This window comes from Oreochromis aureus, linkage group 6, assembly GCF_013358895.1.
Source record: "Oreochromis aureus strain Israel breed Guangdong linkage group 6, ZZ_aureus, whole genome shotgun sequence".
In the NCBI taxonomy this organism is placed as follows: domain Eukaryota; kingdom Metazoa; phylum Chordata; class Actinopteri; order Cichliformes; family Cichlidae; genus Oreochromis; species Oreochromis aureus.
In genome coordinates this window covers 41,516,972-41,534,666 of record NC_052947.1, presented here as the reverse complement: position 1 = coordinate 41,534,666, position 17,695 = coordinate 41,516,972, and the positions used below count along the sequence as shown (strand labels likewise).

General features: G+C 44.7%; 1 protein-coding gene across 1 annotated transcript; it reads left to right on the top strand.

Moving 5' to 3' along the window:
• Positions 1–825: 825 nt before the first annotated feature.
• On the top strand, positions 826–15,632 carry mtmr7b (myotubularin related protein 7b). Its single transcript, XM_031745455.2, has 14 exons — positions 826–1,160; positions 1,892–2,017; positions 3,780–3,942; positions 4,030–4,187; positions 4,952–5,080; positions 5,170–5,304; positions 5,377–5,509; positions 5,701–5,810; positions 6,347–6,472; positions 6,551–6,600; positions 7,013–7,213; positions 7,913–8,047; positions 11,991–12,117; positions 13,827–15,632. Exons 1-14 carry the CDS (start codon positions 1,137–1,139, stop codon positions 14,178–14,180), a joined length of 1,971 nt encoding a protein of 656 aa, XP_031601315.1. The 5' UTR covers positions 826–1,136; the 3' UTR covers positions 14,181–15,632.
• Positions 15,633–17,695: the final 2,063 nt, after the last annotated feature.

Below are 17,695 nucleotides of genomic sequence, written 5' to 3'. Positions count from 1 at the left end.
TCTTCTTCTATTCTAGAGCTCATAACATGAAAACATAACCACCATTTCACTGTTTGAACACCTGATGTGTCACACTGAAACCTGACTGTCACACACACACACACACACACACACACACACACACACACACACACACACACACACACACACACACACACCCTAACCATCAAAAATGAATCCTAATCCTAACCATAACCCAACTGAACCCTGACACTAAAACCACATTTCGAGCCTCAAAAATGTCTCCAAACTCGTGAGGACGGACACTTTGTCCCCATAAGTGACGTTTGGTCACGCTGGTGTAGTAGCGTGCTAATTTTCTGTCCTCATAAAGATGTCGAAACATGTACACACACGAGCACACACGCACAGAGTATTTAAACAGCATTAAATAATTTCACTTTAATAACACAGCGTCAGTTTGAGGAATTTCAAATGAACGTACCCCCCGCACCCAATATAAACCCACTCGTGTTTAGAAACACGTTATTAAAATTACAAAATAAGGCGAGAAATGTAGCATGATACAAAGAAACAAAAGCGGACAGTAGTGTCTGAACATATGACACACAGCAGTAAATACTAAACATTTATATAAAGGAAACACCATGATTATTACATCAAAATAAACCGCAGGTTTCCTTTTGATTTCACCATAAATCAATAAATTCAAAATTAATATTTTAAGAAGTTGTAAAAATTATACGAATAAAAGTTTTTAAACAGCACCTTTTATTAAAGATGGACTGCCGCTGCTGCTAACGTTAAGGAACTTGTTGTAGTCTATATTTTATTTTGAAAGGCCTCACCGGATGTTATGAATGCTGACGTGATGGTGGTGTCGGGAGCAGATATAAGGGGCTCTGTTAGCGGCCGGGAGAAGCGGCGGGAGCTCGGGTGCTGGCGGTCAGCGTTGACACGGACTCGGTTTTGTCTCGTTTAGGCTAACCGAACCGGGACGCGGAGGGACGGAAGTCATGGGAGTCGGGCCACGGCAGCTGCGGAGCAGCCGCAGCGGGGAACACGGCTCATCTCTCGGCGTGAAGCAGGGAATTTAACCGCTGGCGAGGATAAAGGAAAACGTCGGGCCATTGTCTCCATCACCTCCTCCACCTCCGCCCTGTCAGCCGGCAGTGATGGAGCACATACGGACACCCAAGGTAAGATAATATTTAAATAAATAAAATAAAATAAATAAATGATGATGATGAGCAGCGGAGGTGGCGCGCGCGACCAGCAGGACGTGAGAGGTTAACACTGCGTGTCCGATAATGGAAGCAGCCCCGACGTTAGCCGTAAACACCTGCCGCGTGCGGCTATAAGGATGCTCCCACGCAGCCCGTTATTTTCATTTTAATTATTATTCTTATTAATCAGCACGAGCACATCTGCACAGGCATGAGTCAGCACTGTGCTGCTGACCTCCATCTTCCTCCTCATATGACTCTTTTCTCCTTTAAAACGCATCATCATCTGTTTATGGAGGGTTAGAGAGAGTTAACGGTCCTCACACAGTCTGCCTGACATTACGGAAATATGTATATAATACTTATTAATAAAATCTAGCCCGCAAAGGGCTTTTCTCTGCGTACACAACCAGATTTACCTGCTCTTCACCGGATGTCACAGTTTTAGACCCACTGTGGAGATCACACGGAGAAATCCGGCTTAAACGGGCCTTCAGCATGTAGTTAAAGGCAGTCTGTGTATTTTCCCAGCTTTTGGCCTTTTTGTGAATAATAATGTATTGAAAGCTTGAGTGAGCTTAACCTCGCACATCCTCTCAGGTGATCTGGAGGAAAATCTCTGGATTACACGGAGCGTCATGTAGACACACAGAGGATGCTTTGATCAGTGCATGTGGTTGACGTGTGCGTGTCTGACTGTTCAGGTGGAAAACGTGCGTCTGCTGGACCGGTCGTCAGGCCAGAGAAAGGCCAGCGTCGGGACTCTGTACCTCTCTGCCACGCACACCATCTTTGTGGAGAACAACCCGGAGACGCGCAAGGAGACATGGGTAACCTGCAGCAGCATGAATGATAATTGTGCCCGCCTTTACCCATGACCACATTGTTACCTGTCGAGCTCTCAGATTAGCGTATGAGGCAAAGCCTGCACGCAGTGAGAGCTGCAGGAGGCCGTGTTACAGATGGAAGACGCCATATTTGGATAAAAGAACATTAGCTGGCCGGGTTAGAAAACCATACCAGGGAACACACAGCTGCAGGCTAATCAGTGCTCAGTAACGGCCCAATAAAACCCTGAGTTTCACTCAGACTTCTTGGCTGGTTGCTCAGATAATTGCATTAAAAAGGCTCCAACAGCACAAGGACCACCAGGTTTGTGCAGCAGGCTGTAAACATGATTAGTTGTGTTGTAAAAGTGGAAATGTGAACTCTGAGGAGCTCCAGCGGAGGCTGCAGGCAGGTTTCAGAGACTTAAACATCAGCCAGTATACGAAATGTGGAGTCTGAGAATAAAGTTGGAGCTGGACTCCATCTGTAGAGCCTGGGTGGATTTACTCAGCTGCGTGTGTCGGGCTGCAGAGATGCACACGAAAATATGAAGGTGTGTTTTGACAGAAATGTGATCCACAGAGAAACATTTATTTGACAGTGAAAGCTGCTGCAGAGCATCATATTAATTACAAAGCCCTGAAAGAAGGAGGTTAAATATGGATCCTCAGCGTGAACGCGAGAGGAGAATTAGAGGTTTTTATGCTCAGATTAAAGGAGCAGCTTTCAGAAGCTGTGCACAGAGTTCTCATTCAGATTCATATTTCTGTTTTAAAAGCAGGAATTTCTCATGCAGGCAGATATTTCCTGCCAGTTTGATGAAACCTGTCTGAGCAGAAGCAGTAAAAGAAAAATAATAATCTGTGTTTATGCAGCTCCTCGTCTCCTCTGCTGTTAGCTGCACATTCATCATGATGATGAGCGGCGTAGCTTCATCTGGGATATCATTGATATCAGTGGTGTGCAGTGTTTTCACAGAACTCCGGGGGGCTGGGTGGTTTTCCAGACACGGGAAGAAAAGATGCCACCCTCCCCCCCTCTTAGGAGTCCGCCTCGTCCCCGTGGACCTGAGTGGATGATGAAGAGATCCAGGCGTGTCACATTTCACTCAGCAGCCTCAGACTGCTGAGTGGATTAGCAGAAACAAAGGACCGAGTTAGAGCGAGGTCTAGATTAGCTTGTGCAAAAAAATTTTACTTTTCTCCTTCACAGCACGTAATTTTGTTCTTCATTAAAACCACACTGCATCTGATTGGCTCTGACCCAAACCAGTTCATGTTATGGTTCAGTGTTGGTTTGGTTGGTCTCAACCTACACACGTGTGTCTTCTATCTCATGTTGGTTGAATTCCCATAATTCTTCACTCCAAATATTCCAAAAAAAACAAAGAAACTATGAATACAAACACAAACGGCCGACAGTGAACGCAGCTTCTCTTCTAACTACCACAGAGGTGTATCAGCCTATCAGAGGCAGAGCTGGAGCAAAGTTTCATGAGGTTTGTAACTCCAGCAGCCCAAAACCATCAGTCATATCCCAGCTCTGTAAGGTAGAAACATGAAATGAGGAGCAGAAACACAGCACAGCTGTACTTCCTGTGGGCCGGGCGCTTCCTGTTAGGAAATCTGAGAGGCTGCACTAACAAGGCCACGGCGGGCTGCTCATCTCCATGATGGGTGTGCTTTATAGAAATGTTCTCTGCTTAAACGTGGTGATGCAGGTCTACAGGAAGTAACTGTCTGTGCGCGCGCGCGTGTGTTACAGGTATTGCACAGCATGGTGAGCAGTGTGGAGAGGCCGCCCACCACCCCCTCAGGAGGTCAGCTGATCCTTCGCTGTAAGGACTTCCGGATCTTCCAGATTTTCATTCCACAGGAGAGAGACGGCTTGGACGTCCACGCCTCATTGGCCAGACTGTCACGACCAGGTGTGTGTGCGTGCGTGCGTGCGTGTGTGTGTGTGCGTGTGTGTGTACATGTAAAACACAGATTTTTAAATCCTCGTCTCCTCTCAGAGAAGTACAGCGAGCTGTACTGTCTGTCCTTTAACCCCAACGTGAACAAAGAGGAGAGGGAGGAGTCGTGGAACTTCATCGACCTCATGGCCGACTACAAGAGGATGGGTGTCCCTAACAACTTGTGGGTTGCCACGGCAGCAAACGGCGAATACAGGGTCAGTCATGATCATGTGACACAATGTTAATTATTTAACAGATAACAAGTAAATTTCTGCACTTTGACATGAAGCTGCTGCTGATACGTCCGACGGCTCTGAGAGCTTGGCGCTCTGCACCTCCAGAGGCCGTCCCCATCAGTCTGACTACAAATACTCGCCGTATTCAGACTCAGTTCATCACGTTTAAGCGTTGCTGTCTGCGCTCTCAGACTGATGAAGGTGTTTTCCTCGTTTCATGTGTTTGTGTAGTTTGCAGAGCTTTGTCTCTGCTGTAATCTGAACCTGGGAATATTTGTCTCTTTAAGTCAGTGAGTAGTTTTTATAAGGTTAGGTAGATTAGCTCAAACAAGCCTCCCTTCAGCCTCACTCGCAGCTTATCATCAGCTACGTCACAGCACCAGCATGAATTTCCTCCAGCTCAGGGTCCAGTCAGGCTTCCAGGTCACCTGTGATGTTGACGGTCTGTGAATATTTCATCAGGATAAGCTGTAAATATCCTCAGTCTGCAGCGTTTGTGCTGGAATCAGCTGAGCAGCTAAATGGTAAATGGCCTGTATTTGTATAGCGCTTTACTTAGTCCCTGAGGACCCCAAAGCGCTTTACACTACATCCAGTCATCCACCCATTCACACACACATTCACACACTGGTGATGGCAGCTACATTGTAGCCACAGCTGCCCTGGTGCGCACTGACAGAGGCGTAACATAACATGTTTAAAATGCACCGTATGAGCTTAAACACTGTGTGTGTGTCCTGCAGGTGTGTGATACTTACCCTTCAGAGCTGTTTGTTCCAAAGTCGGCCACGCCCACCATCATCGTGGGCAGCTCGAGGTTCAGAAGTCGAGGACGATTTCCTGCTTTGTCATACTTCCACCAGGACACACTGGTCAGACACACACACACACACACACACACACACACACACACACACACACACAGAAAGGTGGGATTCTGAGTGTGTTCTTTGCCCTGCAGGCCGCCGTGTGCCGCTGCAGTCAGCCGCTGTCGGGCTTCAGCGGGCGCTGTCAGGAGGACGAGATGATGCTGCAGGCGCTGATGAAGTCCAACCCTGGAAGTGACTACATCTACGTGGTGGATACCAGGCCCAAGGTAACACACACACACACAGAGTCATGAAGAGGTGTTGTGACTAAAAGAGTGTGTGTGTGTGTGTGTGCGCAGCTTAATGCAATGGCGAATCGAGCGGCAGGTAAAGGCTACGAGAACGAGGACCACTACACCAACATCAAGCTGCAGTTCATTGGCATCGAAAACATTCACGTGATGAGGAGCAGCCAGCAGAAGATCATCGATGGTAAGTGTGTGTGTGTGTGTGTGTGTGTGTGTGTGTGTGTGTGTGTGTGTGTGTGTGTGTGTGTGTGTGTGTGGGGGGGTGTAAGCTTACCGAAGGATCAGGAAATACAGACTTCCTCTGATTGCACCTTTTTCCTTTGTGTCTCTCCCTCTCTCTCTCTGTCTCTCTCTCCCTCCCTCCCTCTCTCTCAGTGGGGGAAATGCGATCTCCGTCCATGACAGACTTCCTGTGGGGGCTGGAGAACTCTGGTTGGCTCAAACACATCAAAGCCATACTGGATGCCGGCGTCTTCGTAGCCCGGGTGTGTGTTTGCACTCACACACACTCAGCAGAGCTAATGTTTTATTAACTAGCAGTCACTCGGGGAGGGGGGGGGTCAGTCAGGTGGATCCACTTCTCGCTCGTCGGGTTCAGTTTGCTTTGTAATCAGACCGATGAATGATGTCACGACTTTTATTTATCAGACATGAGAATTAAAACATAAACGTTGTTAATGATACGAAGTCAGGGCCTCGCGGTGGGGATGGTCAAAGTGGACGCGCTGTGCTGCTGTTTGTGGTGGAGGTCGCCCAGCGTGGCTGACAGGCAGGTGGGCTTTACTACGCTACATGTAAATGCATCCACAGGTAGAGCTGTGCACACCTGAGCGCAGCCTCCATGCTCTGATTGGATTTGCTAAACTAAAAAAACACCCGTTGCCAGCTCTGCTCACGGTAACCCGTCGTGTGGTTTTTTTTTTTTTTTTTTTGTTGTTTTTTTAAACTTTCATGGTCATTATATCAGTCGCAGCTCCATCAGGCACTAAAGTCAGACTCCTGCTCTCTGCGCTCTCTCCAGGCGGTGGCGGACGAAGGCGTCAGCGTGCTGGTTCACTGCTCAGACGGCTGGGACAGGACGGCTCAGGCCTGCTCTGTGGCCAGTATCCTGCTGGACCCGTACTACAGGACCATCAGAGGCCTCATGGTAACGCAGACGGCCGCGCTGATGATCGCCTGTTCTTCCTCTGACGTCTCACATCCATACCTCCTCTTCTTCTTCTAGGTGCTGATAGAGAGAGACTGGGTGTCGTTTGGGCACAAGTTCTCACACAGGTCAGTAACTTTGAGTCTGGTCTCTCATTCGGATGCTTCTCTTGCATCTTTCTGTCCACACATGTTTTTAGTCCATGATAAGGACGTTTCAGACACTTTGGTCCTACGGTGTGGAAAAACCATGAAAAAGAAGAAGAGGGCGGCGGTGCCAGTTTTGTAATGAGCTCCGAGGTTGAAACTGAAAGAGAAGCTGAAGACGAGGGTTGATCCAAACAAACAAAACGACTTTCACTTCAAAGGAAAACAGCAGAACCTCAGTTCTAATGTTTCAAATCTCATGATTGTAGAGACGTGACCACAGACTGTAAACGTGAGACATCAGACGTGATAACGGCTCATTAGTTTCTGTTAGTAATGTCAAGCTTACCTGTACAGGTGACATTCAACAAGAATATTGCTCTGTGCCCCGCAGGTACGCTCACCTGGACAGAGATCCCAAAGAGGTGTCCCCCGTCATCGACCAGTTCCTGGAGTGCGTGTGGCAGCTGTCAGAGCAGTTCCCGTGTGCCTTTGAGTTCAACGAGCGCTTCCTCATCGCCATCCACACTCACGTGTACTCGTGTCAGTACGGGACCTTCCTGGGAAACAGCCAGAAGGAGCGTCGGGACATGAGGTGAGGACGAGCGTCCCTGATTCAGCCTCTTACTGTCAGCAGGCGAGTCGACTTTTCAGGGTCTGAATGGATTTAAGAAATCGGTCCTGTTTTTGTGACGGATCCAAAGAGCAAAAAGTAGAAACCAGCGACTGATCCTCTTTAAGCAGGAGTGGGACCTCCAGGCCTCGAGGGCCGGCGTCCTGCTGGTGTTAGATCTCACCCTGAGTCAGCGCACCTGGATCTCATGATTAGTTCATTACTGGGCCTCTGGAGAACTTCAAGACATTTAAATCAGCTGTTGGATGAAGGACACATCTGAGACCTGCAGGACACCGGCCCTCGAGGCCTGGTGGTCCCACTCCTGTGTTAAAGGAAGAAAATCAGTCGTCGTAGTTTTTATTTAAATGAGATGAGTTTCTGAAACTGGAGAGTATGTGTTCATGGACTGATGTCTGTGTGGATATCTGCCCGCTGCTCGTTTTTATTTAAGGAAGTAAGAAACAGGAAGTGCAGAAACCTTAAATGTTTTTAATGAGGAACAGTCCGTCGTTCATCACCTGCCACTCTGCAGGGTCACGACCTCGTCATAGACCACAGATATTTTCATCACTATGACAGCTCGTGTCCACAGGCGACGGCGAGCACGCCGCTTATAATCCAGTTTTATTCATATCGCTCCAAAAACCAACAGTCAGGCTGTGTGATGTGTGTCTGCAGGCTTCATGAGCGCACTCACTCGGTGTGGCCTCAGCTGTGGAAGGACCGAGGCGAGTACACCAACCCTCTGTACAAGGCCGAGCTGAGCCAGAGTCAGGGCGTGCTGAGACCCAACACCTCCCCCTACTGCTTCAAGTGAGTCACTGCAGCAAAAACACCAACATAACCACGTTCTCCCTCACAAAACAGGAAGTGTAGTCCTGGTTCAGTCCAGCCGGCTGCATTTCCCAACAGTGTGTCTGATTCTGTGGATCCTGATAGCTTAGCTGGAAACATGATGACGATTCCTGTGAAATTTATTTATTTAAACAGCAGCAGGTTAACCCTTTGAGACCTACCCTAGAACCAAGTCCACCAGAGTTATCTTTATATTCTTACATGCTGTAGAGCCATTTTTGGGAGCATTTCAAGTTGCTATACATCAGTACAACTGTTATAGCCCAAATTTTGATAACATGGATGCATTAAGTCTATAACAACTACATAAATTACAAAAAAGAGCAATAAACTACAAAAAATTGAACATAGTTTTTTTTTTTTTTTTTTTAACATATATTTCTAGTTAGAGAAATTTAAGAGGCTCATGCCTCAAAACTGTAAATACAAAAAAGTTGCACAAAATATTATATTATTATATTATATTATTATATAAACTTAATATTTATTTTGAGTGTCTTCATAGTTTTATTTTTGAAATACACCAATTTTTATATACTGCTGGAAAAACGAAAATAAATATTACAAATTTGCAAGAAAACAGCATGTGCATCAAAATAAACTATTTCCAGCAGAGCAATTTGAGTTTTAAACATCCCAGAATCTATTCAGAAAAGCATGAAGTCAAACATGACTTTAAGAAACACCAGTGTAGGCTTATAAGGCCCCAAAGGTTAAAAAAAAAAAATTACTCCGCGAAAATGACATCACTTCCTGTTTCGGCCAGGTAATGGTGGACACGCGATAGTTCGCACTGACGTCTATTCCAGCGTAGGAAGTGTTATGAACAGCTGATCGGATCGGCAAAGCGTGTTTCTGGAATATAATGTTTTTGTTGCTTTACGCGCTTTTTATGCTGTTTTTGCAAAGCTGTATGTGGAAGGAAACCGTGACCGAGGACAAACTGATGGCATAAGATGTAAGTACAACTCCTCCGGTTTCATATGCAAAAGAAATTATGGCGCTTTCTTACGTGGTTCCAGTTCTACAGGGATTTAAAAATAGTTACGCAAAACCGGCTTTTTTTTTTTTCTTTTTTTATTGAGCATCAACAGTGTAGTACAAAGACATACATATAGCAAGGCCACAGTGCTCCTTTTAACATATTTATCCCACCCCAAGAACATATTGGACAGGGTAACCCTAAGGGGAAAAAAAATAAAAATAAATAAAATGAATAAAGTGAATTTAAATGAGGTACAAGGAAATTCACCATATTTGAAGATGTGCACTTAAAGGGCGATATTTTGCACAAAATTAATCCCAATCACACACAAAAAAGGATTTTCGGCAGCTGTCAAGCCTCTTTCAGGTGGGTATGATTTTAATTTTCTCTAAATGTTTTAGGAATGTATCCCAAACAGCAAAGAATCTCTCCTTCGACCCCTTGAGTGCGTGTTTGATCTTTTCCAACTGTATAAATTGTGTCAGGTCACTGAACCACAGAGCCGCTGTGGGTGGCTTTTTTGACTTCCAATGCAACAAATAAATGAGATCAGAGCTTTATCAACAGATTTAAAAATGCAACAATATCCTTCTGCGTGCAAGCAGTGTAGTGAAAGCAATTATGTTTTTATGACTCTTCCTTAATGTTCTATGTCCTCTCTCTGTGACACCAAATATACCCATAGCTGCATTAGGTTGAAGCTCAACATTCAATGCTTCGGACAAACTATTGAAAATTGTTGACCAGCAGGCTTTTAAAGTAGGACATGACCAAAACATATGTGTTAGATCTGCAGAGGGATTTCTACATCTCACAGCTTGCATCAATGTTTGGAAATATTCTGGCCAGTCTTGCCTTGGAGTAATGAATGCAGTGTAAAATCTTGAACTGTATGATGTTTAATTTAGCACAAAAAGTGCTGTTGTTTACTCTTAAAAGAGCGCTCTCCCAGGTCTCCCCCTCTAAGCCCACCCCCAGCTCACTCTCCCAGGCTGCTCTGATCTTTGCCATTGTTATATTCTTAAAGGAAGTTATACAATTTCTAATTCTTGAGATAAGGCCTTTAGGCTTAAATGTCAGTTTCAACAGATCATCTACAGCAGTAAATCGAGTTATATTTGGAAAGTCGGGGTTATGATGCTGAAGGAAGTGGCGAACTTGAAAGTATCTAAATAAGCTGGACCGAGGGAGGTCAAATTTGTGTGACAAATCCTGAAAACTTGCCAAGATCCCGTCTATGTACATGTCGAGAAGTTATGGAGGCCTCGTCTCTGCCACAGAGCAAATTCAGAGTCTAAGGAAAAGGTGATTATTGTGTATAGGGGTTAAATGGAGAAGATTTTCAAACCCAAAGTTCTTTCGAAATTGAGCCCATATTTTGAGGGTGTTGTTAACTATAGGACTGGTGTGCTGCCGTGAGGAAATTGGAAGGCTGGAGGTGACCAAGGCTCTAAGAGAAGTGGAGATGCAAGACGCTGCTTCAATTTGGCACCAGTCTTCATCACGGGTATTGAGCCAGTATATGATTTTTTTTTTTTTTTTTTTTTTTTGAACATTTGAGGCCCAATAGTAATGGCGAAAATTTGGAAGTGCTAAGCCGCCTAGGTTTTTAGGCCTCTGTAACAGATCCAGGCGTATTCTAGGTTTTTCCCATCCCATATAAATGAGATCAGAGCTTTATCAACATATTTAAAAAATGATTTTGGACGGTAAAGTGGGATACACTGAAAAAGATAAAGAAACTTGGGGAGTATATTCATTTTTATACAATTTACCTTCCCTGCCAACAATCGATGAAGTGGCTTCCATTTCTTTAAGTCTGATTTGACCTTTTCAAGTAATGGACAGAAATTTTTTTTCATAGAGATTATGCAAATCTCTTGTTATATTTATGCCTAGATATTTAAAGCCGTTTTTAGCTATTTTGAAAGGTATAGCACTGCTCTGTATTTGAAGAGCCAGATCATTAACAGGATAGCATTCGCTTTTACTGAAGTTCAGTTTGTAACCAGAAAAGGGGCCAAAGCTGCTTAGGGTGTGGATAATATGGGGGACACATGAAACAGGATCAGATACATACATTAACAGATCATCTGCATAAAGGGACACTCTATGCTCTTTATCCATCCTATGGATACCTGCAATTGATTGCGAGGTTTTGAGTGTAATAGAGAGGGGCTCTATGGCCAGGGCAAATAACAATGGACTGATTGGACAGCCCTGACGGGTACCCCTTGTCAACTTAAAATAACGTGAACATTTACCATTTATGATTATAGAGGCTTTGGGTGATGTATATAAAAGTCTTATCCATGAAATGAAGTTGGGGCCGTAACCAAATTTTTTTTTTTTTTTTTTTTTTTTTTTAAACAAGCGAATAAATAACCCCATTCCACCCTATCAAATGCTTTCTCTGCATCCAGCGTGATAACCACGCTGGATGCAGGAGAGTGGATAACATTTAGGAGCCGACGGACATTCGTAAATGAGTGACGGCCTGGGATAAAGCCAGTTTGGTCAGCAGATATTACGTCGTGGATTGTGGTTTCTAGGCGTAGGGCAAGAGCCTTTGCCAAGATTTTTACATCACAGTTTAGGAGTGAAATGGGACGATATGAACCAGGCTCTGTGCTGTCTTTACCTGATTTCAGCAAGAGGAAAATAGATGCTTCAGTCATTGTCTGTGGAAGTGACCCACGAGGCAAAGAATCATTAAAGACGTCAAGTAAAATTGTTATTAGCTTGTCAGAATTTTTTTTAATAAAACTCAATGGGATACCCATCAGGGCCCGGCTTTAAAGGGTTAAAGGAAACTGCACTGAGTTGCTGGTTTTGTGCATTTGTTTTGTTTGCCTGAATCTCTGAAACATGCAGAGAGTTTCTCTGCTTTTATATTTCACATTTATTCTCCTCCAGGATGTGGAAGGGTCTCTATAACCACGCTGAGAAATCGACGCCTCCCCGCCAGTCACCTGCCGACTTCCTGTCTGCCGTGAGGGAGGAGTCCCAGCAGCTGGAAGAGGAGCTGACCAATCACCAGGAGGTACCGCCAGGAGGAACCGCCCACCACCACCACCCGGGCTCCAGACAAGGCATACAACACACGACACGCCTGTTATGACATCAGCACAGATCCTTAACTTCAGCTTCGCTGCTTAAACTGCGACCGTCTACTTTTTAAAACTTTTTACCCAAAAAATTAAAAATAATTCAGCAGTTATTAAACCAATTTTTAAAAATCTGCAGATGTTTCTAGATTAAATTTTTTTAAAATGTCTAATGTTGGTAGCAAAGACTGTATATAAAAGAAGGAAATTGGCTCTACATCTCACAACTGGACATTAGCATGTTAGCATTAGCCGCCCTGTTGGGTTGTTAAAGGTGACTGTAGCTGTGTCCCAAAACGTCGGCTGCATCCTCCGGAGGCCGCATTTGAAGGCCGATTACGTCACAGCCAGGCGACGAAGGCTGTCCCAATTCGTCGACTCCTTCAAATGCGGCCGACAAATGCGTCCTTCATTTCCCCGAATTTGAAGGATGCGTTGGGTGTGTCCTTCGTGGCCCACCATATCCCAGAATTCATAGCGTGGCCCAGCCAAATTTCAGCTGCCAACAATGGCAGCCGCTACTAAGTTTTAAAATTAGTCTTATTAATCTTTCTGGGTCACAAAATAAACTTTTAACATATTTTCAGGCGAGAAAGTGGCGGTGTAAACTTCAAATATCTGCTTGGTTTATCAAGACATCGCATATTTGCAAAAGTGCTTCGACGTTTTCGGAGATGTCTGTTACCCACCCGCTCGATAGCAAGCCGGGGGGGGGGTTCAATGGTCACTCCAGCCGGCGAGAGCAGCGAACTCCCGGCTTCAGCCCTGACGGGTACCCCCGCTCTTTCGCTACTCAGGTTAAACATTATATAAGTCACTCGGATAACTTAAAAATGTAATTGTTTGCCTATTTTCGGTGATTTATTTGTTCCGGAGTAAATCTGTTTGGCTGAGATCAAAGTTATTAGATTAAATTAAACTTTATTAATCCATCGGGTGGGTTCCTCCGGGATTTTCACACAGCTGAATAAACGTCAAACAGAAAACTGATTAAACAGAAGTGTGAGACGGTTGATAATTTACGCCAGTGTCCTGTTATATTTTAGATAGCAAGGAGCAGACGGCCGAGTTTATTAAACTCCACAGACACAGCGGTGACGCTAATCTGAAGGCTAGACCGTCCCATTTCACAGCCTCGCACTTCCGGCCTTCTCGGTCTTTGAAGGACCCGGCCCACGTAAACCGCGAAGGCCGGGTCCTCCGAAGGATGCAGCCGACGTTTTGGGACACAGCTTGTATTTGGCTACCATAGACTGTGTCACACATACCTGATGTTAGCGCTCAGTAACATCTAATTGGACGATCTGTTAGTCCAGTAACCTCACGGCAGACACATTATTGGTCAGATGATGTCATTAAAAAGCTGCAACAGCACAAACACGGTGCAAAGGTCCAGTTCAGGGTTGGCTGAGGTGAAGTCAGACAGCTAGCAGCTACAGTCGTGTTAAAAACACGTTTGTTTCTTCTGTAAAGTTTTAACATGGGAGTCTATGGGACTGAGTCACTGCTGGTGCCTCTAGTGGATGTTAGGGGAACTGCAGCTGGGCTGCAGCCTCGTTCTAACCTGTAACTCCCTGAGTGTTAATAAAGTTTTTTCAATTACGAGTCCTCTCAGCTGATTATAAGCTTCTTGTCGTCTATGCAGAGGATCGCAGCCCTGACGGGGAAGCCGATCACCTGGGAGAAGATCGAGGTTCCCCGGAGGAGGACTAGCTGCCTGCCACAGAGGCACAGCGGGCCGGACCCGCCCACCTTATACAGAGAGCCAATCGCCAGCCCCGCACAGGACAGCAGTCACACACTTTCCTTTGCACCAGCCAATCAAAAGGCTCGCACCAAGGAGCCCGCACTCTCCCTGCCCGTAGGGCCACATGCCCAGCTCAAGAGTCACGACCCCGATGACCTCTCCACCTGCAGCGACCTGGAGTCGGGCGTGGCCGACCTCAGCAGCCGCTCATCCAGCGGCGGTGATGTCGGCAAAGACCCGGACTTGGAGTGACGCAGACCGGATCGAAGGGACCCTGCTGGCTTTTATTAATATTTATTCACAGGACGGCGAGGTGACGTTTTCAGGTTAAAGGGAGAAACCTCGGCGGCGTTTGAGACGGAGGTGAAAACGCGGTTTAACCTTTTTTGGTTCACAGAACAGACAGGCTGCTTCAATTTAAATGTTTTTAGGTTACTGACATTTGTACTGAAACGCACGATTGCACAGTGACAGGAAGTCAGACACACACGAGTTTAAAGCGATCAGAACAAACACAAACGGGTTATTGTCCCTCCTTCTCTTCACTGAACTCTTCCTCTCTTCAGACCAGCCTGAAAACTTGTTCCCACCCAGTCTTCCTCGTCCTGCAGTGCGGCATGAAAGGTTTCACTGTAGATCATGAAGCTGACCTGCTGTCTGTCCCTCACCGTGCTGTACGTGTTCAGCGTGGCCCTCGTTAGCTCGTTAGCTCTTCACAGCAGTCACACCTGTGGGATCGTATTTGTGTGGACGACAGGCGGCCGTTTCCTCAGAGTCAGAGGGCTTTGGTCTGATCCTGGATCAGCCGTCTGCTCAGTCTGAACACTGAAGTGCTGATTATTGTTGGGCTGCTAGAGCAGCTTTGATTCAGTTCAAAATGACCCGCCCCCTTTAAGCCCCTGGTGGGCGGGGCTTCTACCACAGTTACTTTGGGAACACTGCGGAGATTTTTAATTAGAGACAAACGTAGTTTAAACTGTAACAGTAACACAGAAACCCCACAAACGGACACTGACTGAAATGCTCCAACACACACACACACACACACACACACACACACAGTGATCGTTCACTTTCTCTTCACCTTCTTATCGACAAGTTTATTTCAAAAGTTTAAAGGGACTGAAGAACAAGCAGGTCAGTGTTTATTTATTTTTAATTTTAGACTTTTTTGTGCTTTATTTGATTTTATTCAACTTTAATTAGATTTTGTCGTGTGAGGAGCTGATGCTGTCGGTCCTTCAGATGAGAAAGTGGAAATGATGAACTCAGAGCAGTGTTCCTCTAAACTTTAATGATCTGTAACTCTGTACATTCCCACGTTAGACGAGCAGCAGGTGTGTGTGTGCGCGTGTGCGCGCCAGGCATACGCCGGGTGGATCTGTGTTACTGGGAGCTGGTGATAAACTGGCTCCACCTCCTCCTCTTGCTGCGTCTGTTTCTCTCTGCTGGGAATCATAACTGGGACTCTGACCTACACCTCTGTCCACTGCTGGTTTATGGTTGGAGAGGTTTGACTTTAACTGATGCACTGAAGATGAACTTTGAAAGGAGGGGGGTGACATCTGTGACTGGATCTAACGAGCTCGTCTCCTTTTTAACTGGTACACTGTAGCCTGTGGTGTGTCTGTACGGTCGCTGTGTGTTTCCTGTATCCACTGATGTAAATGATCTCAGTAAATCCATATTAAAGAGAAAAACTCTCGTCCTCTCCTTCTTCCTCTGTGGATGTCGAGCAGCTGTTTGATTTACGGCTCATTCACAGCGTATCTGTGTCCATCCCAAAGCAGGTTTGGGATCTTTAGTGGAATTTAAAGCTTGAAGCACCTTTAATACCATTTATGTCCCGCACACATCCTCGTTCCCTCTCTTTCTCCATAATGTGTTCATGCTGCAGACGTCAGTAAAGTTACAGTCACAGTACTGGCACATGTAGCTAGGAGCAGGGGCGGATCTAGAGAAATTTTCTCAGGGTGGCAGAGAAATCAAAGCCTTTTTTTTTTTCTTTTTTTCTTTTTTTTTTTTCCCCAAACACATATGCAGGTGGTTACATATGGTTAAAATGATTCAAATGCAGTAAGTATACATGTTTTTCATATAAATATAGTCTATAACTTAATTATTGTCTGTAGCCCACATAATTACAGTTTTGATCTTATGTACTGTATAGCCTGTATAATAAATAAATATGTAGCACAATAAGTATAAAATCCAGAAAGCTACACAACATGGGGCGGTTCATTTACAAACACAAGTCTAACTTAAGTTTCACTGTTTTTTGTTAGAAATCAATCACATTGTTACAGCTTAAATTACACAAAATGTCAGAAATCTGCACTGTCATGAACAAACATTTAAACCTAATTTTTCATGATTTGTTGGATTAACCCTCTGAGGTCTGAAATACAAGCGGCCATTTTTGACTCCTTTTGAGTTTACGTTTGTATTTCACCCTCAGATTGTTTCATTTTATTTTTTCCCCCTTGCCTTGTTTGGTATCTTTTCAGCTCAACTGAATTTGGTTGTTTTTTTCACTGACATACTGCATTAGTATTACTGATCTGAAATCACACAAAGAACTTAAAATCCTAGTAGTATTTTTTTACGGTAAAAAAAAAAAAAAAAAACAGACCTGTTGAGTAAATTTTTATAACTTGAAATGCAAATATAAAATGTACATTTTGTAAACATATACAACTATTTATCTAAAAATGCAGCCAATACACCTGCCGTTTTTTTTTTTGTTTGTTTGTTTTTTCATTTTGTACAACCAATTAAAAATATTACTAAAACCAAAATGAGAGATCAGGTGTCGCAATAAGATGCCCCACAAATTATGTATCACAGTAAAAAAAAAAAACAAAAACAAAAAGTTTGTCCACCAAAAGACAGAGGAGAGCAGCACAGGGATAAACCTGCAGGCCTGACAACAGCAGGTGTATCACTCCGCTGGTTTTCTACTTAGTGACAGTGTTTACGTTACAAATGTGCCTTAGTGACATTCATTAGTGCCCTCACTGACACACAAAACGACTACACAAGACAACACAACACACTAAGTATACACTCCACACTAAACGTCACAAATCTCCCACATCTAAAATCTCTCTCTCTCTCTCTCTTTCCCACTCGCTCGCTCTGTCTCGCTGCCGTTACCGTCACTCCCAAAACTCTCCCCTCTTCCTAAACAACCAAATCCCACATGTTGACTTTTTTAAAATTCGACATGGTACATTTTCGATAGCAAAGAGGTGGCTTTCTTTCCTTTCTTTACTGTTTTCGCGCTGTCCTTAGAAAATGCTTAAAACACACACACAAAAACATGACGACAGTATTTAGAAAAAAGCGTGGCTTATATATATTATCATAACTCTGGATTTACTGGCCTGTAATTAAAATCTAAAAACTTTGAAGTCCGAACTTTCAATATGGGCTGAAATAGAGACGGCGTGGCTGCAGCTTGTTGCTATGTCAGCTTACATCAGTCATGTGATTTGGAGGTGCAGCGTGTCCGTGGACCACAGAGGGTTAATAACACTCACCTTCCTTCCATTTCCAGAGTGTAACATCCAACCACCTGTGTAAAATCCGAAATTCCCATGGTGTTGTTCAAAATGTGCTCTGGCACAATCATGAGCATCGCTTGCTACTGATAACAAGAAGAAAGCCTTCCTGCTATGGGCTGAACCATTTGTTACTGGTGGAGGGGGGGACACTATCCAATATATTCAGTTTTAGCATTTATATTCACTGTTGACTGTAACTAC

Bases quoted from the DNA above. Each gene is read 5' to 3' on its own strand.
- mtmr7b (XM_031745455.2), top strand. From the start codon at position 1,137: ATGGAGCACATACGGACACCCAAG. The intron at 5,811-6,346 runs GTGTGTGTTTGC...CGCTCTCTCCAG, and splicing joins CCGGCGTCTTCGTAGCCCGG to GCGGTGGCGGACGAAGGCGT. The intron at 8,048-11,990 runs GTGAGTCACTGC...ATTCTCCTCCAG, and splicing joins ACCTCCCCCTACTGCTTCAA to GATGTGGAAGGGTCTCTATA.